Source organism: Etheostoma spectabile, chromosome 2 (assembly GCF_008692095.1).
Source record: "Etheostoma spectabile isolate EspeVRDwgs_2016 chromosome 2, UIUC_Espe_1.0, whole genome shotgun sequence".
Taxonomy (NCBI): Eukaryota; Metazoa; Chordata; class Actinopteri; order Perciformes; family Percidae; genus Etheostoma; species Etheostoma spectabile.
Genome location: NC_045734.1, coordinates 18,793,726 through 18,819,422, shown reverse-complemented (window position 1 = coordinate 18,819,422; position 25,697 = coordinate 18,793,726). Strand labels below are relative to the sequence as shown.

General features: G+C 40.2%; 3 protein-coding genes and 1 long non-coding RNA gene across 4 annotated transcripts in view; 2 read left to right on the top strand and 2 right to left on the bottom strand.

Annotated features, from left to right (window-relative positions):
• srp68 (signal recognition particle 68) overlaps positions 1-1,586 on the top strand; it is an 11,389-nt gene extending 9,803 nt beyond the window's left edge. The window contains 1 exon segment of the mRNA XM_032533094.1: positions 195-1,586. Within this exon segment, the coding sequence (XP_032388985.1) occupies positions 195-422 (228 nt within the window). The 3' untranslated portion in view covers positions 423-1,586.
• The window catches only part of LOC116700159 (uncharacterized), a 15,816-nt gene extending 14,028 nt beyond the window's left edge, over positions 1-1,788 (bottom strand). The window contains exon 1 of the long non-coding RNA XR_004334579.1: positions 1,594-1,788. This is a non-coding gene — a long non-coding RNA (uncharacterized LOC116700159). The remainder of the gene's footprint in view (positions 1-1,593) is intronic.
• Positions 1,789-6,251: 4,463 nt separating this feature from the next.
• On the top strand, positions 6,252-24,289 carry evpla (envoplakin a). Its single transcript, XM_032532742.1, has 22 exons — positions 6,252-6,511; positions 10,537-10,636; positions 10,729-10,883; positions 11,257-11,380; positions 12,293-12,424; positions 12,580-12,621; positions 13,042-13,203; positions 14,667-14,774; positions 14,917-15,012; positions 15,172-15,282; positions 16,121-16,267; positions 16,397-16,548; positions 16,649-16,746; positions 17,424-17,596; positions 17,977-18,152; positions 18,377-18,515; positions 18,631-18,824; positions 19,322-19,472; positions 19,606-19,689; positions 19,864-19,971; positions 20,073-20,165; positions 20,288-24,289. Exons 1-22 carry the CDS (start codon positions 6,453-6,455, stop codon positions 23,675-23,677), a joined length of 5,994 nt encoding a protein of 1,997 aa, XP_032388633.1. The 5' UTR covers positions 6,252-6,452; the 3' UTR covers positions 23,678-24,289.
• Positions 24,290-25,052: 763 nt separating this feature from the next.
• The window catches only part of ten1 (TEN1 subunit of CST complex), a 2,455-nt gene continuing 1,810 nt past the window's right edge, over positions 25,053-25,697 (bottom strand). The window contains exon 3 of the mRNA XM_032533080.1: positions 25,053-25,697. This exon is cut by the window's right edge and continues 246 nt beyond it. The gene's annotated coding sequence lies outside the window, so the exon portion shown is untranslated.

The window sequence follows — 25,697 nt, the reverse complement described above, 5'->3', positions numbered from 1 at the left end:
TTACAGCAGCAATTCTCTACAATGAAAGCAAAAACAAACAAACAAGTAAACAATAGACAATGTGCAGAAAGGTAGACTGAAGCAAAGTAAAGTAAAGTAAGGTAAGGTAAAGTGAAGGATGTGAAGGGTGTTATTGATAAATACTCAAAGTTATCTATGTTAATATACTTTTTTACTTCTCCTTCTTCATGCAGCCCCTTTGCCAACGCCTGGAGACCTTCCGCCTCGATCCCGCCCTCGTAGGAAAGAGGCCCAATTTGGTCCAGTTTCCTCCCGACTTCCAGCCAATCCCCTGCAAGCCCCTGTTCTTTGACCTTGCTCTCAACCATGTGGCCTTCCCGCCCCTAGATGACAAGGTGGAACAGAAGGGCAAGGGGGGTCTCACCGGCTACATCAAGGGCATCTTTGGCTTTGGCAGCTAAATCAATCCTCCAGGCTTTGGTTTCCACAGTTTACCACAACCAAACAGATGTGGGTCAGTTGTTACTTTGAATCATTTAAAATTACTTTTATGTTAGATTCTTAGTGCCTAAAGTGCAAGATGGGGGAAGTTTGCAGCTCTGAGGAAGGCAGAGTAAATCTCTTCTTTCAAGAAAGGTTATAGAAAAGTAATTGAGTCCATTTCCAATAGCATTATGACCCAAGTCACCTCTAGCTTATTTACGGAGGTGTCTGTGAACATTAGGCTTTACAGGTTACCATCCTGTCTTTAAGTACAGCCAAGTTGTTAATCTCATAAACCTGTCAGAGTAAACTAATCCATCAATAGTAGTTATTCTTTTTTCACTGCCATGTAAGCGCCTTTATGTAATTACGTCTTAGTTTTTTCTTATGCAAGATGTTTTTTGGCATTGTTTCTTAAACATGAAATTTACCAAGTGCAGTTTTGTTATGGCAGCTACTTTGACTTAAAACAAAGTAAAAGTATTGCTCATCAAATACCATAAATATTATGTGTAGTTCAACAAACAGAAGCTGTTTTTTTCAATCATCAGCATAGTTTTAGAAGAAACTGTCCCATTTCTTCCCTCCACCTTTGCTATGATCTCCTCTGCTTTTGACTGCATTAAGAAGCCAATTTGGGGTGACAAAGTCAATTATTTGGTTAAAAGCCATGAATCTAAATGTTTTTCTTTAAAAAAAAAAAAAAAAAAAATCCTGGATGGTTCAGTGTTTCAATTTTACATCTTCACCAGTCATACTGTATATGTTGTCCTGTATGACATTTGGCATTAAACTTAACATCATTTTAGAGAAGGTTCCTACTGCTTCAGCATCTCCATGAAAGCGCAAGCAGCAATTTCTAACACCTCCAAAGGGGCCTGCTGGCTGATGAGCTGAAACACAAATTATTAAATTGGCCTGATCCCCCTCCATTCTCCATGTCTCATAGTACTAGTGCAGCATTTCAGACTGTATTTGTGTAATGTTTTTATTTTTACATTTTTATTTGCATTTCAGCAAAATCAATGTTGTAGGACATTAATAATGGAGGGAGTATTTTTAGCAGCCTTTGTTTTATTACGCTACACTTCCGTTTCGTCCTCCTGAGTAGGACTAAAATGTCTATGGCTATACTGTAACTATAAAAACGTTTACCAGTCATAATGTTCACATCAAAGCCACACGTTTCCTCTGGTCCTTAAGCGACCGGGTTTGCCTGTGATACCTAGTTAAACACTAGCTAGAGGATTGGTTCAGTGTCATTCTCCCACTCAAGCGTTTATCTGTTTTGCATACAATTTTCTTTTTAATTTTTTTAATTAATTTCTTTGGTTATTATTTTGTTTTTCTCCCTTATTTTTTGTTTGTTTTTATTTTAAAGAATTAGGATTGATGTGCTTTAATAGTTAGTTCCAGACAAAAGGTCGTCATAGTCAATAATTAAATAATTGAGTAATTAATGACTTGAAAGAAATGAAATGGAAATGTATGATTTGATTTAATTTACAGGCCTATTATTAAAATATATTGGCACCAAACACTGGTTACTTGACTTTCTTCGTTCACTTCTGTGGAAAACTTTGTGACATTTATTCTACCTTGAGTCCTTGTGATTTAAAGATGCCCAAAGGACCATAACTGAGTGGAAAAAAGGCTTTTAGTGTGGCTTTATCTGATTTTGTTGTAATTACCATAATGTCAAACTTCACATTACCTCAAGTAGAAGGTACATTTCCTAAGTAAGTAAAGGGGTGTGTGACTATCTTTTTGCGCCTCTATCATGGGTGTGTCAGGTGTGCATAGGATGCCTTAGAAGGGTGTGTGAACGTGTTAAGGCTTACGTTGCATATTTGCATTCTCATGAATGCGTATGAGTAACCGGTTTGTTTCTTTTCCATTCTACATTTTAACACCAAAGTATATTAAATGAATTAACCGACCCACTACACACGTGCACTTTTCTATACTCACGTACCCGTGTCATTCTAGAAATGTGCTCTAGCTCAATGGACTGAAGATATGTGATTCGGTGGGGATATCAGATAAAACCCAGTATCATTAAGTATTTTTTTTTAATTATTATTCAGTCCTTACACACCTTTTATTATGCAGTTGTGAGATGAAACACAGCAAACCTTTTCACAGAAAGAAACATTTCCCTTTATTTGCTGACATGCACATGCTTTGTTAAGCAGGTTGTACAGTACTGTACTTGTTTAGGTGACAACCATGCAGTTTGTCTGCTGTGTAGTTTGGTGAAAGAGACTGACACACCCTCGCCCTCAGTTCAACTGTCAGGTATTTGGAGGTATGCAGATATTGCCTGCCATGTTTGATGTCATGTAAACTATCAAAATGATGAGGTTTCCATTGATCCCTTTTTAAATCAGAGATAGCTTTGACCTCAAGTGACATTGCCGACCTGTATCACCCTGAAGGACACTCCTGCCCGTTCTTAGATTCACAGCAGTTTGATGTCACTTGTCATGTATTTCTGTCATGCTGAAAGGGTGTTTTACTTCTGATCATCATTTTAGCCATGCTAGCAGCAGCTTGGCTCAATGGATGACAATGTCAGTCTGTTGGTTAGACCACCGCTTTGGTACAGACTGAAATTGCATGGATGCCGTTAAATATTGTACAGACATTCATGGTCCTGAGAAGGTCTAGCATGCCTGGCAAATTTCCATTACCATTGACTTTTAGCTCAGAACACCCAAAAATATATATTAAAAAAAGCTGTTTGTGTTGTATTTAGATGCTGAAAAAAGATCCACATATAGCTCTGAGCTATTGAATGAGTATCTGTTTTTCCAGACAGGTGGACGCACCCAGAAAGAGAGACTGGCCTGTTTAAAAAATGTGTGCTCCCTGTGCTGTTCCCTGCTGCAAAGAAAGCTGCCCAGCTGCATTCCTTGCCATGATTTCCTTTTGTTGATATGCTGCAAAGACACGCCCTGATCCTGAATGACTAGCAAGTCTGTAGATGCTACACATGGGACTGTGCAGTGTATGGAGCAGTCTGTTATCATTAACATTGTTATTACATGCATTTCTAGTTCCTTCTTTGGGCCACTGGTTGTCACAAACCTTTCCATCGTTGACTGTCAACACTGTGTGTTTGTAGCATTGAGTTTATCTGTCAGGGGGAAGATGGGTGTAAACAGAGCACTGAAAGTAATATTAATAAAATGCCCCAACAATCCAATTAGATCCAAACCCAATTAGATGTACAATAAAAAAAACGGTTGAATACAAGAACTACATTAATGTATTTGAGTTAAATTGTGTTAACCTGCTAAAGCCCATTTTAGAGGGTTTTGAATCCAGCCATTAAATCACAGGCTCATCTTTATGGATTATATGTCAACAGTTACCACTTGGTGGAATATGAGAATATATGAAGACAACCACACTGCTAACTGATAAGCCTAACATAGGTGTATTGTTTAAGAAAAGTGTGTCACATTGTATAGGAGTGGAAGAAATTCTACTTGATTAAAGGAGACACGCTAATGTTGGGAATCTGCCCATGAATAAAAAACTGTGTCATGATGCTTACAATGGGTAAATAATGTGATGGTATATGTTGCAAGGCGTGTTTCTTGTTACAGTACCACACCCACACTTCTTTCCCTTTTTTATAATTTAATTGTACATGTAACAGGTTATTAAAGTGAGGATAAAATAAAGGCAGGAGAAGGAAGGCATATATAATGGTGTTATTATTTTTTTGAAATCTGCTGTTTATCCACTCTGTGCGTTAAATGTTATATGAATAATCAGTTATTTTCAGAAATAATTTATATATACTGTAAAGTGTACAGTGGTGTGAAAAAGTGTTTGCCCCCTTCCTCATTTCCTGTTCCTTTGCATGTTTGCCACTAAGTGTTTCGAAACATCAAACCAATTTAAACAATAGTCAGGACAACACAAGTAAACACAAATGCAATTTGTAAATGAAGGTGTTTATTATTAAAGGTGAAAAATCCAAACCATCATGGCCCTGTGTGAAAAAGTGATTGCCCCCTTGTAAAACATACTATAACTGTGGTTGTCCACACCTGAGTTCAATTTCTCTAGCCACACCCAGGCCTGATTATTGCAACTGTTCACAATCAAGGCATCACTTAAAGGAGCTGTTGACACAGTAAGGTCCACAGAGATCCTTAAAAGCTACACATCATGCCGAGACCCAAAGAAATTCAGGAACAATTGAGAAAGAAAGTAATTGAGATCTATCAGTCTGGAAAGGGTTATAAAGCCATTTCCAAAGCTTTGGGAATCCAGCGAACCACAGTGAGAGCCATTATCCACAAATGGCGAAGACATGGAACAGTGGTGAACCTTCCCAGGAGTGCCGGCCGCCCAAAATTACCCCAAGAGCGCAAAAGACCCCACAACAACGTCCAAAGAACTGCAGGCCTCACTTGCCTCAGTTAAGGTCAGCGTTCATGCCTCCACCATCAGGAAAAGACTGGGCAAAAAGGCCTGCATGCAGAGTTCCAAGGAGAAAACCACTGCTGAGCAAAAAGAACTACAAAGCTCGTCTCAATTTCCCACAACAATTTGATGATCCCCAAGACTTTTGGGACAACATCTGTGGAGATGAGACAAAAGTGGAACTCTTGGAAGGTGTGTGTCAAGTATATCTGGGTAGAAGGAACACTGCATTTCATAAAAGAACATTATACCAACAGTAAAATATGTGGTGGTAGTGTGATGGTCTGGGGCTGTTTTGCTGCTTCAGGACCTGGAAGACTTGCCGTGATAAAGGAACTATGAATTTGCTGTCTACCAAGAGTTTCTGAAGAGAATGTCCGACCATTTGTTTGTGTACTCAAGCTGAAACGAACTTGGGTTCTGCAGCAGGACAATGATCCTAAACACACCAGCAAGTCCACCACCGAATGGTGAAGGAAAACAAAATGAAGACTTTGGAGTGGCCTAGCCAAAGTCGACCTGAATCCTATTGGATGTTATGGTATGACCTTAAAAAGGCCGTTCATGCTCAAAAAACCTCTAATGTAACTGAATTAGGACAATTCTGCAAAGATGAGTGGGCCAAAATTCCTCCAGGACGCTGTAAAAGCCTATGCACGTTATCGCAAACGCTGGGTTGCAGTTGTTGCTGCTAAGGGTGGCCCAACAGTTATTAGGTTTAGGGGGCATCACTTTTCACACAGGCCATGATGGTTTGGTTTTTTTTCACCTTTAATAATAAACACCTTCATTTACAAATGCATTTTTGTGTTGTTCTTGACTATTGTTTAAATTGGTTGATGTTCCGAAACACTTAAGTGGGACAAACATGCAAAGGAACAGGAAATGAGGAAGGGGGCAACACTTTTCACACCACTGTGTATATATATATTGCTGAACAGTCAATGAATCATGATTCAAATTGGGGAATTATTAAATAATGACAGTTGAGAGATGACAGGAAACAAGGAGAGAGATTGATGGGGAATGACATGCAACAAAGGGGCACTGCAATGGCGCTAAAATTTGATTTGGGATCACTGCTTTTTAACTTAATTTCTCCCAACTGTATTCAGTGGCCAGTTTGTTTTCCATTGGTATAAATAAAAAGTGTTTTGTTCACAACTCCCAGCAGGAGTTTAGTGGCCCTCCTGCTCCAAGAATTATGCATCCATGGTAATCAAAGGAGACTTGCTCCCTATGAGAGATCTGAGAGTGTGTTGGGCCCCCGATGAAAAGGTAGGGCAGGACCGATGGAGGGAGTGCAGGGAACAGGCCATTCTGGTTTTTCTCTGCAAGGTGGATGTTTTGGCGGTGACACACCTGTTAACCTGTCTGGGAGGAGCTGCCAGCGTCAAACACTGTGCTGACGTGAGAGTGTGTTTGAGTGTGTTTGAGAAGAACCAAAGGGAGAGTAGGGACAGAGTGGGAGCCACAGGGTGAGGAAGACAGAGACACAGAAGGAGTAAGAGACAGAGAGAGTGATTTTTGTGGGATCTCTGCCTGACCCCTCCACAACCTCCAGGATGTTTAAGAAAAAGGAAACTAAGGACAGTACGCTCAAGGCCACGAGCAAGACCAGCAAGTGAGTTTCATCCAGAGGACTTTATTATAGAAAGAACGTATGAATGAATGTGTGTTTGGTGACACTTTATCTTGGTCATGTTACCCCTCCTCCTGTTCTTCCCCAGCCGAGGACTGTGTCATGTTTCCTGTGTGTGCTGTTGTCCTCTTTCTCTCTGCGTGATGTGGTTCCCTACCTGTTACATTATGGCTGGGTTGAAAGTTTGCTCAGGCACGTTCTTTACTGGTTTCAAGGGCGGCAAGAGTTACGTCAAGGTTAATTCAAAGTGATGGTGAAAGCTTGCGAGGCTATAAACAGGGCCCTGATGTCAAGTTAACTTTGTAAACATGAGGTGGAACTATAGTGAAAACGTGTTTGCGACTAAGAGGTGAAAGTCACAGAGAGAACACTCTGTTCCACCAGTTCCTTTCAACCTGCTTCTTCACCCAAACCCCCCAAAATAGGACTTCAGTGTCTAGTTTGCACTGAATCTGAACCAACATTTAGACTTTTGACAGTGTTGTTGGGGATCATATTTCAATGTGCAAAAGACTATCGTCTGAGAAGTGTGTGTGATGTGGCTGCTCTGTGTCCCATCAGACTTGGCGGCTGTTTATGTGTCAGTAAAACCAAATTTGGAGGGTAGGGGTTCAAGGCTGCTAGCAGCTTGATTGAGAAAAGTTTTTGAAAAGGTTCATGTGATGTGTAATATGTTCCAAATGGTCATTTATTATCCTTTGTAAAATGTGAAAAGAAAGATCTCACTGCAGCAAAAGGAGGGTGATGAAACTCGGTCCTGTACTGATCTAAGATGTAGGAATTGATGCGGACAGGTTGTATTAGGGTTAGTACTGTAACCTTAGTTGACTTGAGTTGATTTAATTGAAACATTGGCTTTAAATCCACTTTAACACACACACAGTATGTGACAGGAGAGAATCTGTAACCTTCTTGTCCGTGTCCGATGTCACCATAGTGATGTGGTTTCACAGGCAGGTGGTGACCGGGTGGTTTCACCTTGCCCCTGCCCTGGACGTGTTGTCTGACTGCTGAGGTGTGATGAGGGCTAGGCAGTCTGAACTGCTCAGCTGGTTCCTTTCTCTTATGTGGGCGTTGGTTCCCAACCGTATTTTACGTGTGACACAAGACATGACATTTAGAGATTTCCATCACCAATTGAATGAAAAAAGATTAAAGTAGGGTTGCCACTAATGATTATTTTCATTGTTGATTAATGTTTGGATTAGTTTTTCAAATGATTAATTAATCACTTAGTTTATGAAATGTCAGCAAATCCAGATCTCAATTTTCCACAATGCAATTCTTTGTTTTGTCTGATTAACAATCAAAAACACATAAATGTTAATTTGTAAGATAACTTAAATGATAGAAAACAGAGAAACACAGCAATCCTCACAGTTCAGACACTGAAACCAGCAAATATTTCACATTTTTACTTTACATAAATAGTTGATGGATAATCCAACTAGTATATGTGTGTGTTTGTGTGTGTGTGTGTGTGTGTGTGTGTGTGTGTGTGTGTGTGTGTGTGTGTGTGTGTGTGTGTGTGTGTGTGTGTGTGTGTGCGTGTGTGTGTGCGTTTGTGTGCGTGTGTGTGTGTGTTGTAAGCATGCGGGTGCTGGTAGCTGAGGGCGGATGCATGACGCCCATTACCACTGATGTTAGTATCTTGTTCTGCAATCTATCATTTACATCACAGCTCGCGCCACTGGTGACCCTGTGAATTTATAGAGACACTGAGTCTGTGACTGATGCTGGTATGCTGGTGAGAACTATCTCCATTCAAGGTCAATTGTTCTCCTACAGTATAGTGGACAGTTTTGGGGCAGAATGGAGCTTTTAATGTGCACAGTCCCATTAAATGAAGCTCCTCTTTCTGCTGTGAGAGGTTCTGAACCTGCTAAACTTTGAGCTGCTTTCAACCTTTTCACCCCAAAATCCAACACAATTGAGTTTCAAAATTCAAACTGTGAGCTGGGAGGAGATTTAATCATTATAACTAAATCAGGGAGTGTTTGTGGCGCAAGATCTGTGATTTTACAACTAACTCAAAAAGGCAAGCCCGTCTAATTTATGTGGGCTGTCCAGTTATCCCTACTTTCAAATCCAATCAGCCAAAGCTGCTAACTGTCGAGCTATTCTGCCATGGCTATCACTAATGAGGAAAGGTTTATGTCCACTTGACAAATAAAGGAGACAACCCTCACTTCACTCACTCATTCCACACATGTTGTCAATAACCTCCCCTCCCTCACATTATAGTGGATGAAAGATGTAATTAAATTAATTTAGAAAAGTAGCAGACACCAATAGAAATGACAGTTGGTAAAAGCATGTAGATCAAGTTATCATACTGCTTCATCAATTCATGCTCTGTAGACTCTTATGGGCCCTTGTCATCCTGTCATTGGGGAAGTTGAGAAATGATTGTGTGTACTACGCGTACTGTGTATGTGACTGCATGGGACATACCTGTCTCTCCTGCTGAGTGAGCAGGAATAGGGAGGCTATTGTCAGAGCGGCTGCAGAACCAGATCCGCTCGCAGCTCAGTGAGTCAGCGCGGGCAGAGGAACACTGCATTCCTCTGTTGACATTAAAGAGCTGTGCAAAACTGTCTTTATATGCTTATTTTCTCCACACGTTGCACTCCGAAGTAGCTTTGGTTTGTGGGTCAATCAACCAGCGACGTCCTCAATAACATTTGTTGGTTCTGTGTTACACATCAGCGTTATTTCAGAGGTTTAAATGCAGCCCTGTAACTAAACTCAGGGAGAAGAAAAATAGTTCAACATATAAAATATCTTGTTACGGTCATTTTAAATGATTTATGATGATATTTTTTTACCATCTCAAAATGGAGACATTGGACATTTGGACAAACACATTACTGAATACAGTAAGAAATGCAATCAACAAGTTTCTCTTTAAATTAATGCAATGTAAAAACCTGATTTATTATGAGTGAGAGGACAGACTACTGAGTGAGTAGTTTCCTCCCTGGTTTAAACTTGTTGGATTTTTCATCTGTTTGCAGAGGATCTGATTTATTTTGCATGCACCATAATTGATCACTTACTTGTCATGCAGCTACTACAAAGCCTCTTACACAAAAATGTTAATGTTAGATTCTAACATCCTCCTGTGTTGTCTTTATTCAAATCCTTATCTTCTAAATCCCACCTTTTATTTAGTTTATGGGTGTAGTTTATCTCTCATTGTCAGCCAGTAGAATCTCCACCTCCTTCGATTGTCTGTCTGAGACAATGCTTCCTTTTCTCAGTGGCATCGACAGAGTGCTACGCAAACACTCACAGTCAGCAGGAATAGTTAGCATTAAGGAATGCTTTCTAGGTGGCTTGGAAGGTTCAAATAAAGATCTTGGCGCTGACCCTACGAGGCAGTGCGTGATTTGTCAAGTTGTGTTTGATCTTGATATACAGGCCTTGGGCAGATGATACAAAAGATTGAAAAAGATAAAAGGAAAACTGCCTCAGTGCAGATGTTTGATAGAGGAGATCTGAAAACATGTTTTGTCCTTAGACCTCATTGTCTTACGTGTGTAGGCTCTTCAAATCATATTAAAAGATGTTCGTGGGGAGTGTCCAAAAATGTAAACCAATTTTACTTAGAAAAAAGATACTCTCCAAATTTGGGTTCATTGGGTTTTTAAGAGTGTACATGTTCAAAACTTTGTCAAGTTTACTGAGAAAATGTTTCTTGTCTTTTAGCTCAGTCTACCCAAAGTCCATTTAAATTTAGAAGCTGTTTTGTTGTCAATATTTGTGATAAATGAGATGATTGTCAATCACTGAGAGTCAATGACTAAGAATGAAACATGTGGGCCAACTAAAAGGACATCCTGTAGCTAGTGAGTGTCATTCTATACAGAGGATTTGGGCCTGTGAGAGGGCTTGTGGAGTATGAGTGGGCAAAATGCTGAGCTGATTCAAGATAACACACAATCTGATCTGTGTTTTTGGCTTTATCTGTGCCCTTTTTTTGACTCCTTTTCCTCACCCTGCAGGACCCAGCCCAGCAACTTGGAATTGCTGATCACCAAGATGCAAAAGGATGCCGACACGGTGGAGAAAGACATCCTCCGGTCTGAAGAGCTGCTGGCTGTGGTGAGAACACACACTCAAACTTAAGCAAAAATAACTTTTACTAGCAGCACTCTGTAAAAGTAATCACCCTAACTGTTGTCTACTTCCACTAGGACTTTGAAAATGACAAGAAAGACCTGCCCTTCAAGCACCAGACTGAGATATCAGACAAGCTGGGAGAGGCTGAGGAACTTCTGAAGGATCTCTTCATAGATCTCGACAAAGCCAAGAAGTCCAACTACCCACAGGCCAGAGAGATGGAGAGCGAGTGAGTTGGGACCGAGTAAATGCAACACAAAGAATCACAACATAGCTGCATAATGGAGAGAAGTGTGGAGTCCCTCACACCTTTTTTTGAAGGTTTAAAAGACTGACAGCATGCAAGATGGGTTTCAACTAAAACAACATTAGTTATAATGTTAAAATTAGTTGAAATTAAACAAAGTTTCCTTTCAGGATAATCTGTTCATCAACTGTTATAGTGGAAATATTTTTTTGTTATTAATTACCAATTCTTTGCTCATATTATTTAGTCTGCATTTATTTGTATGATTATTTCAGAATGTATTTCACACTTTGGGTCTCAATAAATACTGAGTTATCTGTTTCTTTGTGTCTCCACTTCCCTCTGGTGACTCCAGTGTCATCCACCTCCATGAGCGCTGGTTGAAGGACTGCGCCTTCTACCGAGACATTTACGAGCAGGTTGACGATGTGTCACTGATGCCCAGGATCGACTGGGGGCCTGTTTTAAACCAGAAGCAAGTACGTATCCTAACGCTTAACATTTGGGAGAGTTTGCTTAAAAACTCTAAAGATCTGAGATTGATGTTAATCTTTACAGGGTAATATTGGCAGGATTTTATATGCTTCTGATTGTCAACTAATGCCATGAAAAGACCAAACCAACAAAGGTGCCAAGACTATGTAGGCCTATTGCCTGCGTAGCCAAATTCAGATATGTCTTGTTCCTCTGTGCCACAGAGCTCCATTGTTCACTGGATGACATGAGTTTATTTTGAATCCATGAATACATGGTCCTGCTGCTGTAAATACTTATCAGCCTGCCAAATGTGTATTAATCTGCTGTTGAAAATAGTCCCCAAGAACAACACTTTTTATTCTTTTAGTGTCATACCTGTTTTAGTCGTGTTTGCTAAAAACTGCCCAACGGTGGTAGGAAAATTACTATGCTTTTTCTAAAGATGAAACTATACATTTCTGAAATATCATCTAAAGATTTACATATTCAGTAACAAATGGGCTTTGGGCAGATAGCCACAGACAGAACAGGGAAGTCAGAAAGTACTGAGAGACGTTGACTGGTTTATTTTGTTTCTTTATAGGATTGGTTCACAACAAGAAAACTATAGGAAAAAATAAAAAATAACCTTCTCCTTCAAACTTGTTGTAACACAATAGTACATAAAATGTTAATGCAGTTAATGCAGTTCCATGCAGTACATACCTGTTGCTTTCCTACAAAAACCTAGCATCAGTTTTTAATCTATAAACTATGCTTTTCAGTCTCTACCTACAATGTCGTAAACACATAACCAGAGCTGAGCGTGCTATGAAACACAACTAACTAAAGAGTGCTCAGTCTGTCAGGTATGTTTGGTGTTAATTTTGTCTCTACGTACCTTTAAATGTATTATTCTGTGTCTGTGCTCTCAGAAACTGGTGAACGTGGAGGAATATGGCCCCACCATGGCCGACCTGGAGAAGCAGGTCGCTGCTCACAACATCCTGCACAAAGAGATCGAGGCCTACAACTCGCAGCTCTGCGTCAGCTCTGCAGGCAGCAAGGTGAATATACATTACCAAAACACATCTCATGGGTGTCTTTAGTTGAACTTTGAGCAATTTGTGTTCAAAACAGCAGCTGATCAAAAACATTTAAAGCCCTGCTTGCCTTCTTTAATCCTACGTTGTTGTATGTATGTTGTTATCTTGTCTCGTAGGATAAATATGTCGAACTGAAGAAGCAGTACAACAATCTACTGGTGAGTTGTGTTTTATTTTTTGACTTTTAGGATTAGGATTGCCTATAAAGAGAATGAGTCAAAGTGTATTGGGAGATCTTTGAGAAACATCTCATCCCTTTCTCTTTAAAGTTACAACAAAATTAATATTTCCTTTTCGACCTTCAAGACACAAGTTTGTTTCTCTTTTGTCCGTGTATCAGAATTCATTCATTGTTATAGCATCTTGTTTAATAAAACGTCCAAATGACAAAACACATTTTCATAATTGACCACTTTTTTTTTTACTTTAAAAAAAAGTAATTTCAACAAGAAAAACACAACAAGATAAATTAGGGAAGCCAAAAACTTACTAAAAACTACTAATTGATTTTAACATAAACGTTTATACTTCTTGAACTTGTTTCAATGTTTTATTGAGTTTTATTTAATTTCTCCTAGGACAACTCAAAGTGGCGTCGCCACTACCTAAACAGCCTGTACGAATACATGCAAGGCTGCAACAAGGAACTGGCCTTCCTGGGGGAAGAACAAAATAAGATCAAAAAGCAGGACTGGAGTGACCGCATGATGGACCCACCTGACGTCCGCAGGCAGTATGAGGTAGGGAATGACGGGCTGTTAAAACAATTCAATTCAATTTTATTTTTAGTATCAATTCATAACAAGAGTTCTCTCAAGACACTTTACAGATAGAGTAGGTCTAGACCACACTCTATAATTTACAAGGACCCAACAGTTCTAGTAGTTCCTCCAGATCAAGCAACAGTGTGACAGTAGTGAGGATGTAATTATCATGATTATTTGTTGATTTGAACCAAAACATATTTAATTGTCACATAGGCTATTTATAACTGGTTTCACATACATATCATGCTACGGTCTTCTCATGTTGAAGTTGTATGCTGTATAGATATACAGCTGCAACACAATGAAAATTAGCTATCTGAAATAAAAAGCGTAGGATATATATATATTTTTTAATGTATCTCTGAGAAAGCTCCGTCACGTGTTTTCATCAACAACTGATTAAAAAAGCTAGGGAGAGAGGGGGAGTGCGAGGGACGTACTCACAGAGAGACGGCTGACTCATTATGATTGGGTCCAGCACGGGTCGAATGGCAGGTCAGCGGAGTTACACGCGTTGTGACTAACTATGATATTCTGGTGTATTCAAATCTATTCTCATTGGTCTGTTGTTGGCATGGTAACATGTTGAGCGCATCTTCGCTGTCCAGTGAGGAAGGACATGGCTCTAAACTCTGCCCCTTTTGGGTCGTTTTTGGTCACAGATCAAAAGGTTCTATCATGTAAATGAGAAAGTGTGACAAAAATACAGTTAATCAGCATTCTATTGTCTTACTCTAGTCTAAGACACCAGTTAGTTGGAGACAGGTAACTTCCTTTTGTGGGGCAATCAGTGTCTTTCTAGATGTTAATAGATTTCAGTTCTAATTGATCTGGTAGAGAGGGGGTAGGTGAGAGACAAAAGGGCCGTCTTGACCACTACACAGAGACAAAATACATATTATCTTAACCTGGCTGCATCTTACATAAACAGAAGTACATTGTTTTCAAAAAACTGTTTTTAACTTTTTATAACTCAACAGTATAAACCACATTGCTTTGTTTGTGGAGAAGCAGCAAATGCGAGGATGTTAGGTGCACCGGGGTACCCTAGAGCCCTGTGAGCTAACAGACACTAACTAGCACCCTAGAGCCCTGTGAGCTAACAGACGCTAACTAGCACCCTAGAGCCCTGTGAGCTAACAGACACTAACTAGCACCCTAGAGCCCTGTGAGCTAACAGACGCTAACTAGCACTGGTCACTGCTGTTGTCTGAAAAACAACACAGACGGGACAAAATGTTGCATTAAATAGTAAACTGGTAAACCTTGAGACCGTCGTATGACCGACTGCTATCTGTTGAATTTTCCTCACGTTACTTTATCCAACATAGTTTGAATAGGATAGTGCTGCTTGTCCAGAATGCTCCAAACTGAGTTATTTGTTCTGCACCTGGATATAACCGTAAATAACCCCATATTGATTTGATCTCAAATAGAACTTTAAGAACAACAGCCTGCTGTCCCATGAGAGCGAGGTGAACAAACTCCAGGACGAAGGAGAAAGACTTATTGGACTGAAGCACCCTGCCAAAGACACAATAGAAGTAAGAATACATTGCTTTCAACAGCAAAGACAGTACTTTGAAGGCCAAGTCTTGAACTTTAAAAAATGTCATGAACTTTAACCTTTTAAACTAATTTGAAAACCTCTTAAATCCACATTAACTCATTACGTTACATCTCCAGGCTAAGAGAGATGCTGTTCGAAACGAGTGGCAGAAATTCCTCAATATCTGCATTTGTCAAGAGACACACCTGGACAATGTGGAGGACTACAAAAGGGTAAATATGGGCCACCAAACACCACATTCTGCAGTTAATCCAAGTTTTTGGGACAACATGTGTACTTTTTTTCCTCTTTGTCATGCACTAAATACATTTCTCTGTAGGGTGACACATTCAGGTCTTATACAAAAAACATGTTTTTGTGCTATTTTCCAGTACCAAATGGAGACTGAGCAGCTGTCCGAGATGCTGACCAAACTCAACAACAGCCTGGACCCCAAATCCATTAGCAAGAAGAGCAACTCAGAGACACTGCTGCAGCTCGAGGTAGAAAGGAACCTAATTACTTATGGTTATTAATACAGAGACACAAGCAAGGACTGCAAGTGGATGCACATAAAAACTTGCACCTCCCTGTGGGGGAACAAAACTGTAACACACACTTCTCTTATTGGAGATAGTTATACGAAGAAGTAATGGTTCTTAGTTTTGAAGCAGAAAAAGTACACATAGGACAAAATCTAAAGTAGGATTATTATTATTTTTATTATTAGCGTGTGCCTGTTTGGAACAGGCAAATTGCTTGGTTTATCTAAAACGCAGTTTAATAAAGTGCAGTTCGGCTACGGCTCATTTCAGCGTGTCCCATTTTTTATATTGTCACTATTTTATTTAATTATAATTATAATTATATATTAATTCATCCGTGGTCCCTTGTATATAGAATAGAACACAATAAACAATGTATACACCACATAATAAATATGTACAAGATACTACAGTACACACCCACCGGTAAATAATGCCACAATCTTTCTTTTAGTAATTCCTTTGTCTTTTAGTAATTCAATTTCTTTTTATAAGTTTGCATATGTTTGTTTGCTTTTGTTTAGCTGTAAATCTCATTACCACCCCTCAATTTAAAAGAGTTCAGTTCATTAAAAAAAGTCGAGCTTAGTGGGTTTCTCCCACAGTTTACTCTAAGATTTCTCAGGTATCCCAGAGTTTAAAAAACAGTAATAGATACATTATGCAATCTATTTGGATTTTTTTCGGACACTCCAAGCACACAAATACTATTGTTAGAGATTATGACTTTTAATTCTAAGAGGTTAGTTTAAGATGGAAGAGGATTTCTAAGATATCTCTCTCTGTTTCCCACCAGGCCGAGGAGAAGGCTGTTCAGAACAGCGAACAGTTGCTGGCAGACCTGAGGAAACGCAGCACCACCATCGCTCCTCTGAAGCTACGACGCAACCCCCCCAACAGACCCATCACAGTGGAGGCCCTGTGTGACTGGGACACAGATAAGGTGAAGCTTGTTAACTTTAAATGGTTGCGAACAGAGAAAAGGTAGAAACAACAGACAAACAACACATACAAACTGATGTTCCTTGTCTAAACATTTTGGACATGTGTTTTATTTATTGTTATCATCTAGGATTCTCTGGAAAGGGGCGAGAAGTTCACCCTGAAATCTAACTCAGATGAGAACTGGAACGTTACCTCCACTGGTGGGGCAACAAAAACCTTCCCAGGAGTTTGCTTCCATATCGCTCCACCTGATCCAGAGGCCATTGACAAAGTGGACCTGTAAGTAATACAAGGTTGGGTTATTATGCAGCTACAACAAACAAACATGTAAGTATAAGCCGGTAAAATTGTTTCCATTCACCTTTTTTCAATTCATTAGGTTGGGTGGTGAACTGACAGACATCAAAAAGAGAAGAGCTGCTCTGGTGGCATCACTAAAGAATCAAAAATCCGAGGTCTCCAGGTCCCAACAATCAGGTCTGTAAATCTATCAATTACATCTTTAAATATCCTAATTCTAAGGCATCGTTGGTTTTATAAACCACAGTGATAATTTACGGCCAGTTGCATTAAAAATCTTTCATTTTAGGGCCACAATCAGATCAAGCAATGTTGTGGAAGTGAGTGTTTTTGAGAGTGAAACAAAAATAAGAGAGCTGAGAACTGAAACCAAGTTTGGTTTTAGTATTTTATTTATACCTGCAGGTATAGGGATAACAATTTCACACTGCACAGCAGCACAATGTCGAAAAGTCTTTTTCGAGGTAGAAGAAAAAACTGGCTTATGTACATCCCAGAGTGTAAGGAGCACCCCTTTGTTAACATGACTCAGCATTTCTGATAAACAATCTAAACACAGGAGACAGTCTGGTGCCACTTTGCTTCTTCCCCTCTGCACACCATTCAGCCCGAGGTTACAAATCCCGTTTATCTCAACTGCCAAGGAGAGAAAGAATGTACAGGGAGAGATAGTTTACTGTGACCTGTGTACCTTATCTAGTCCGACACGTAAAACAAACGTCACACAAAAGATTTCAAGCTCATCTTTTCATTTCAGCATGTGAGAATCAACCATAAAAAAAGGCGAAAACAAAAGATCATTATTAGAATGTATTTTTCCAATCACATTGATCAATCCCTGTTTCCCTATTCAGCCCCAGTGTCTTCTGCCCCGCTGGATCCCAAAGCGGCAGCCCTGGCTCAGCAGCTAGACAATCTGGACAGTGACCTGGCCAGTGCTGAGAAGAACCTGCTGAGCCGCCTGCGAGCCCCGCTGAGCCGCACCAACCCGGCCGAAGATCTAGCCAAGAGGCTGAGGGAACAGGAGGTGGGAGGAATAAAATCACAGACTACTGTGGCAACTGTGTTATTCATTTAGTCTTTATTCATTGTAGTTAAGCTTGTTATTGACTATTATATTGTTTTTAACACCTTCATTCTTTATGTCTTTTTTTATCTCTTTAGATTTAGGTTAAATACCACTAATTTACCAAATGTCATAAACCATGTGTCTTTTTAAGCATCCGTGGATACCCTGGTTGTTAATATTGTAGAAACAATGGAAAAGCTTCTGAAACTTGTGTGAAGTGTTTATTTTTTGAGTTTATAGTTTGAACAAGAAGGAATTCTAGATGATTTGATGTCTGATATTTAACCCTATAATATATGAGTGCAAGTATCTGAAGTATTTACATTTGTCCCTTGTAGGAAGCTGCCAGGGCTCTGAAGGCTCTGGAGAAGCAGAAGCTGGCAGCTCAAGCTGACCTGCAGCCCCTGCTGTCCAAAAATGCCAGCAGTACCTCTTCTGCACTGCCGCTCAAACTGAGTTCTGCCAACAACAAGCAGGACCACATTGCAGCACTTAGTGACCTCTACACCAAGAAGTAAGTGCATGTTTTGTTTGGGAAGTATGCAGCAACATTACAAAGGGTTTTGTATACAATGAAAATATGGTTGTCCCTGTTTTAAAATGGCAAATTAAAAAAATGATTTCCTCCAAGAATACAATAAATGATTAAAAAAAAACATCAGCACCTGTCACAGCTGGGCTATCGCACTAAATAACCTCAGTACACTTATAATTAAATTCCTTTTTTTTTTTCTTCAGAGCGAATGCATCTCTCAGCCTGGAGAGACAGATTAAGAAAGTGGACGGCCTTGTCTCTGGGTTTGAGAAAAAGCTGAGTGAAGATGGTTCAATCCCTGATGGGCCAAGTGCAATCCAAGCCCGCGCTGAGGACATTCAGGTGAGAAAGTCTGCATTTAAAATCGTACCTCTACCACATAAAAGGCAGTTCTCTTTTTCATAGATTCAACTTAACCTGGACTGATTTTATATCATGTCTCCTTTGCTGTATTCAGTACCAGCGAAGGTCTGTGGCAGCCGCTCAGGATGACATGAAGAAGCTGAGTCAGGATCTGGAGACCACAGAGCAGCTGTGCAGTTCTCTGCAGCAGGGCTACCAGGAGTACTGCCCTGACATCCGGCGCCAGAAAACAGAGGTCAAGCAGCTGCAGACCCGCTATGGTAACGTAGCCAACCAGCTGAAGGAGAGGTGAGAATCAGACTGTGATCAAATCAGGTCAAATCAGATTGGGATCCCCGCAGGAAATCAAAATACATGATGAATAAAAGGATAGGAACGCAGAAAAAGAAAACCATATACAGTAGGCTTTATGAAAAAAGATTTTCTCTAATATTTGATTTATTTGATTTGTGAAAATCCAGACAGTTTTGCCTCTTCAACTCTATACAAAGCATTCAAATGAACAACGGGGATACACTTTGACGAGTTTGCACGCTCACTATAGTGTATAGAACTTACTTCTATGCATAGTCTCCAACATACACTATCATTCATGATTTGAGATGTAGCAGTATACACTGATACGATGTGGTCAGGCAATTGTTTGTGCTATTGATACCACAGATATAAAAATAAAAATGAGAAAAGGCAGAAAATAAAACAAACCCTTTGACTGTGAAAGTACCAGGATGCAGAGCCTTTAAAAAGTCAGTTTTATTTTATGTCATATCAATAAATCCTCTCAGAGAAAACATCTTACAAGAAGCTGCAATCAAGAACCAGGAGTTCCAGAGCACGTCCAAATCCTTGAATTCCTTCCTGGACAACCTGCCGCAAAACCAGGTTAACTTCAAAGATGACCTGTCTCAGATCACTGCCAGGCAGACCTCCCAAGAGGTAAGGCTGTGATTTACAGTATGTAAACCTATGCTTTGCTTTATATAAATATGTACTTAATTGAATATGTAATAAATGATAGATGATATTAATAACTCACAGTGATTAACATATGTTAAACGTTTTACCACAGAGAGTGATGGATGACCTGAAGAGGAAGGGAGATGACATGGACAGAGTGACTGACCTGTCTCAAGACCTGCAGAGTCTACTCAATGTAAGACTCAAACTGATTAAAATGCAAAGCTATAACATATTAGCAAGAGAGTGTATTGGTGATTCTAAGCATCATACACAGGCATTATTCTTTCCCAAAAAAAAAAGTCAAGCATACTTGATTACCTGAATATATGATTTTGTGCTCAAAGCCTAATTATTCACATCTGTGCAGGAATACGAGGCCAATGTCTACAAATACAACAGCACACTTGAGGATGCTGGAGCCACTATTGCCACAAAACCCTGTATGCTCACACTGGCTGACGCTGTTCAAAAAGAGGTAACATTTAATCTCCTACATTTTTAAAATAATGTAAATTTGTTACATTTATTAAAAGATTAAGGTGGCTCATGGTTTGCGTCGTCTCTTGTTTGTTACAGGAAAAGAATCTGGTCAACCGTTACTCTCAAGCAACAGCTGAAAACACCCAACGCCAAAAACAGTTGGGCCTGGCTAAGAATCTCATTTCACAAGTAAGAAAACAGGTTATGAATAAGAAGCATCATTTATATGACCTCTTAACCATAAAATGTATGTCACACAACATAACTTGACAACTTATTGTCATTTAATTAATATGCTTTTCCTGCTGCAGACTGAAGAGAAAGTCGAAATGGTGGCACAGCAACAAGTGCAGCTTCAAAGCCAGCAAAAGAATTCTCTTGAGCTAAGCAATCTTTTAAAAGAGCTGGATGAAGAAAAGGAGAGGAAAGCTCATGCCGAGGCAGACCTGAGAACCTTTAAAGATAGAATGATGTCACTGAAGAGTCGCAGAGGAGTGGAGCGCCTTGAGGAGAAAGAAGTACTGCAGTACTACCGCGACCCAAAACTGGAAAGAGATTTAACTGATCTGCGGAACACACTGCATGAAGAGTCCCTGAGGCGTAGCACCATCCACACTGAGATTGAGGTGTTTACCAAAAAAATCACCATCCTTGAGGAAACCATCAAATCCAATAAACCCAAACTGCTGACCAGAGAGGTGACAGAGTTTGAGAAAGATCCCCAGCTGGACATAGAGGCCGCTAAGATCAGAGACGAGATAGGAAGGATGAGAGATGAAATTCGAGTGAGAGATGGGGAACATATTCAGATGAAGACAGAAGTCCAGATTCTCGCGCAGAAGAGACCAACCATCAAAGAGAGGGTGGTTAAGAAGGAAGTGCTAAAAGTGGAACAGGACCCGCAGATGTTGAGAGCAGTGCAAACATTTGACACAGAAATTTCTAAGGAGAACAACCAAATTAAGCTCATCAATGATGAAATCTTCCAGACAAGGAGCCAGATTAATGCACTTGAGCGATTGATTCCAAACATTAAGCCTAAGATCATCACTAAAGAAGTGAAAAAGATTGAACAAGACCCTGACCTCATCTCTGACTCTAAGAGGATTCGAACAAGCATAGAGGAAGAGAGGATTGAAAACAACTCTTTGTCCAAAGAGGTGATGGAGCTCCACAGCCGCTACCAAGAAGTTCAAAGCTGGAAATCAAAAATTGAGGTGAAGGAAATTGTTAATGAGATATACCGGATAGACCCGAGCACAGAGGTGGAGATAATGCGGCTCAGGAAAGACATACAAGACACCAACAAGCATCGCTCTGATCTAGAGAGGGAGATCACCCAGGTAACGACTAATGTGAATATTATTCGTTCTGAGAAGCCAAAGGTAGAGATAAAAGAAGTTTTACAAGAAGTGGTTAAGGAGGAAAGAAGCCCTGAAAATCAGAGAGAGATTCAGAGGCTAAATGATCAGGTGAACCATTTACACACAACTTACAACTCCCTCCTAGACCAGGTGAGTCTGCTCAGGAGAGAAAGAGATGAATGGAAGACTGAAAAGTCCAAGATTGAGACGAAAGTCATCACCAGAGAAGTCATCAAGTATGAACCTGATCCTCTGCTGGAGAAAGAGGCTGATCGCTTGAGAAGAGATGTGCGGGAGGGGGCACAGCTGCGGCGCAGCATTGAGGAGATGGTTTTTGATCTGCAAAACAAATACATCCTGTTGGAGAGACAGAAGCCTGAGGAGAAAGTGGTTGTGAAGGAGATTTTGCGTTTAGAGAAGGACCCAAGGCAGATGGTTGAGCATGATAGGCTCAGCAGGAAACTAGATGAGGAAGTGCAGTCCCGCCGTCAGGTAGACCTAGAGTTGCAGCAGCTAAGAACAAAGGTGGAAGAGCTAGAGAGGATCCTCAGAGAGAGTGATGAGCGCCAAAAGAGGATTCAAGCCGAATTTGAACTCGGAGAGATCCGCCATCGCATCACACAGCTGGAAAATGCCCCACCCCCTGTTGAGGAAAGTATTATTGTCGAGGAGGTGCTGAAGGTTGAAAGAGACCCAAAACTGGAGAGGATGACAAACAGTCTTCGGTCAGACTTGGACAAGGAAACCAGCGATATGCTGCGTCTCCAGAGAGACATCCGTAACATCACCCTAAAGATTGAGATCCTGCAGAGGGAGAAGTCTGGTGAGAGGACAGTGTACAAAGAGGTTGTCCGTGTCGAGAAAGACCAGGCCGTTGAAGCCGAGAGAGATCATCTGAGGGAACAGGTGTCTCAGCATAAATTTACCAGACAAGACCTGGAAGATGAAATCAGACGTCTCAATGATAAAATCAACCTTCTCATGGGCAGCAAATCCAGCTCTTCAAGAGAAGAAACTTCCCTTACTTTGAAAAGAGATGCCTTACAGAGGGAGAATGAGAACCTCACTCGGGAGCTCAGGACATTCGAGGCCTCGAGACACGACATCAGCCTGTCTTTCCAGCAGCAGAGCAGGCTAATGAGTGAGAGAACACAGATGAGCAAGCAGATGAGCCTTAAAATGGAGTCTGGCACTCAGCGCCTGGAGAGGGAGATCCTGGATGAAAAAGACAAGATCCATCAACGAGACAGCATCATCCGGGAGCTTCTGGCGAATGTGCAGAAAGAGGAGCAGGCAGAGACGAGGACCAAAGAGACCAACGTCTCCACCAAAATCACCATTCTGGATCCAGAAACAGGCAAAGACATGTCCCCTTATAATGCTTACCTGCAGGGCCTGATTGATCGTCAACAGTACATTCATCTGCAGGAGCTGGAGTGTGACTGGGAGGAAATTACTTCCCTTGGACCAGATGGGGAGACTTCTTTACTGCAGGATCGCAAGAGTGGAAAGCAGTACTCCATCAAAGAAGCCCTGAAGCAAGGCCGGCTGACGGAGAATGATCTACAACAGTACAAAAAAGGCAAAATTCCCATCTCAGAGTTTGCCTTGCTGGTTGCGGGTGACAATAACAAGCCCCAGTTAAACTCAATCATCCCCAAGTCCACCACCACACAAATGAAAACAGCCCCCTTAGACCACTCCACTGCTCAAGAAATCTACCCTGTTGCTGGAATAATGGATACAAACACTGACACCTGCTTTACAATACGCAGCGCCACCATGCGTAAACTGATCGACCCCACCACGGCCCAAAAACTTCTGGAGGCTCAGGCATCAACAGGCGGCATCATTGACATCAGCAACAATCAGAGATACACAGTTCACAAGGCAGCAACCAGGGGCCTCATTGAGGACAGTCAACTCCAGAGACTACTCAATGCACAAAAGGCCTTCACTGGCGTTGAAGACCCCATGACCAAAGAGTGTTTGTCTGTGGGAGAAGCTGTTCAGAAAGGCTGGATGCCAAAGGACACTGCCGCTCGCTACATGGAGGCACAGCATCTGACGGGAGGGCTTGTCAATCCCAAAACCGGCCGCAGAGTGAACATCTTTGATGCCATTGGGGCCAAAATGATCGATAGCACAATGATGAGGGAGCTGCAGGCCGAGACAACCTACATTAAGGATATTGTAGACCCGATCACAAAGGAGAAGATCAGCTACAAACAAGCTCTGGATCGCTGTAAGAAAGACCCAATATCAGGCTTACCGATGCTGCCTTCCTCCTCCAAAGAGTCTGGTTACAACTCTACTGCAAGATATGCCAAATTCTAGATATGTTTACAACATAGTTGGAGTTATCTGTTCTGTGGAGTGATGTGGGTGGTAAAATTACTATAACTGTACTATTAATTATTGGGAAATCCATACATTAATTACAATGTACATTTTGACTCAGGAAAAGTCTTCTACTGCAATGCTTGTCTAGCCAAAATGATTGCTGCTGTGTTGCCTTTGTTTACCAAACGTGCCTGAGGTGGCATATGCTTTTTTGATTTCATTTTAAAACAGAGAATATAAATGCAGTGTATCTTTAATATTATTGTGTCATTAGGGAAATTGGGACATGGTGCAATGCTATTTACAAAAGTGAATTTGATTCTGTATTACTCGTAGGCTATCCTTGACACTGTTGACTGTAAACTCAATTTTGTTTGATACTTTATGAAGAATTAAATATCAATAAATTTAAATTATAATGGTCAAAGAGAGTGGCCTTCCTCCCTTTTTAATGGAAGCTTACCATTGTATTCACCTGTCCAGTCCGAAGTGTGTCAGGAGATAGGTTGTTTTCCTCAACTGATATTAAATGACAAATAATGGGCAACACTCCACCCAGAGTACACAAGCATGCTGGTTGGAAATATAATCTATAGATATTTTCAAGTATTCATCTATTCTTTAATATAGTGGTTCCCGAACCGTGCCGCCATGAAATTTCGGCGGGGTCACCAGATGACTACATGGATGTGAAAGTAAAAGAAAATGTTGCTAAAGTTAAAGGAAAAGTATGCTAACTACTTTTTATTTTAATTAGGTCCCTAAACATCCTTCAAATTAAAATGTAAAAATGGGAGAAAATACAATCATGATTTTTGACCACACCAGGGCTGCAGTTGTTTTTGTCAACTGGTCTATAAAATTTAATAAAATAAAAAAACATCCCAGTTTCCCAAATTGACATCCTCACATTGCTTGTATTGTGTGGTTGTCAAACAGGTTGTGCTATCATGACAAAGAAAGAAAAGCAGCAAAAAGAAGCTAGAACGAGATAATAGATGACATTTTTTGCAAGGCAAATGACAGCGATAATTTATCATCTATCAAAATTGTTCCTTGTTGATGGACTAGTTGACTAATACACAATTAATCACAAACATCATTTAAAATCTAGTCCACATAAAGGCCATAATCTGATGAGGGAGCACAAGTCAAATAGTTTAAATCAGTTTTAGCATACAGCCCAGGACGTGTAAAGCTCACTCATTATTAGACCATGCAGTACATACTGTTCATATTAAATATAAACACGATAAGAGTTGTAAATAGAGAAGTTTTTTTTTTTCTTAGCCCCTTGAAAACATAGTCCTAACATGTGGTTGAGATACCAGACAGCGCTTTGAATTGTTTTATTTGTAAGATTATTTTCAATTATATGGTTGTAACATGTGTTCATAATTCAATTCAAAAAAATTAAACGTTAATTCTGCTAGTGGAGCTTCAGTGCAAGTCCTTATCTATGTAATAGCCCAAACTATAGCCAAAACGTTTCTAATAGATAACCTAAAAGTCATCTTTTAAATTGTCTGTCACAACAACACAGTACAAAGAATGCATTTATACTTCTGTGTAAAGTTTAAAACCTTTGCCATTTTAATATGAGTGGGAAATAGTTTGGTTTTTGTAATTCTTTACTTATTCTATATTATACAACCCATACACAAAATATCTGTTGTAACAATTTTTAAAGCATTTTCGAAAGATATCAGACCACAAAGTACATAAATGAGTCTGGTAACACCCACCATATGAAAGGGTAGCACTGAAAAAACATAATTTCTCAACACTGAGACACATGGCTAAAAAATATGCACCATATTCATAAGCCAAAACATCTGCTAATAATTCTTCATAGACCAAACATGAAGCCTTGATGTCAATCCATTCATTTGGGACCTTAATTGTCAAATGGCAAACCCCAGTACTAATAAACTTTTATGGTCAGAGGTAGACCAGGTAGTCATATAAACCGTTTTTTAGAGTTGACCAGACGGTCTTGACTTGAGCTCACACA

Coding starts and splice junctions, on each gene's coding strand:
- evpla (XM_032532742.1), top strand. CDS start 6,453: ATGTTTAAGAAAAAGGAAACTAAGGACAGTACGCTCAAGGCCACGAGC. Junction 10,637..10,728: donor CTGAAGAGCTGCTGGCTGTG/GTGAGAACACAC, acceptor TACTTCCACTAG/GACTTTGAAAATGACAAGAA. Junction 15,013..15,171: donor ATGTGGAGGACTACAAAAGG/GTAAATATGGGC, acceptor GCTATTTTCCAG/TACCAAATGGAGACTGAGCA.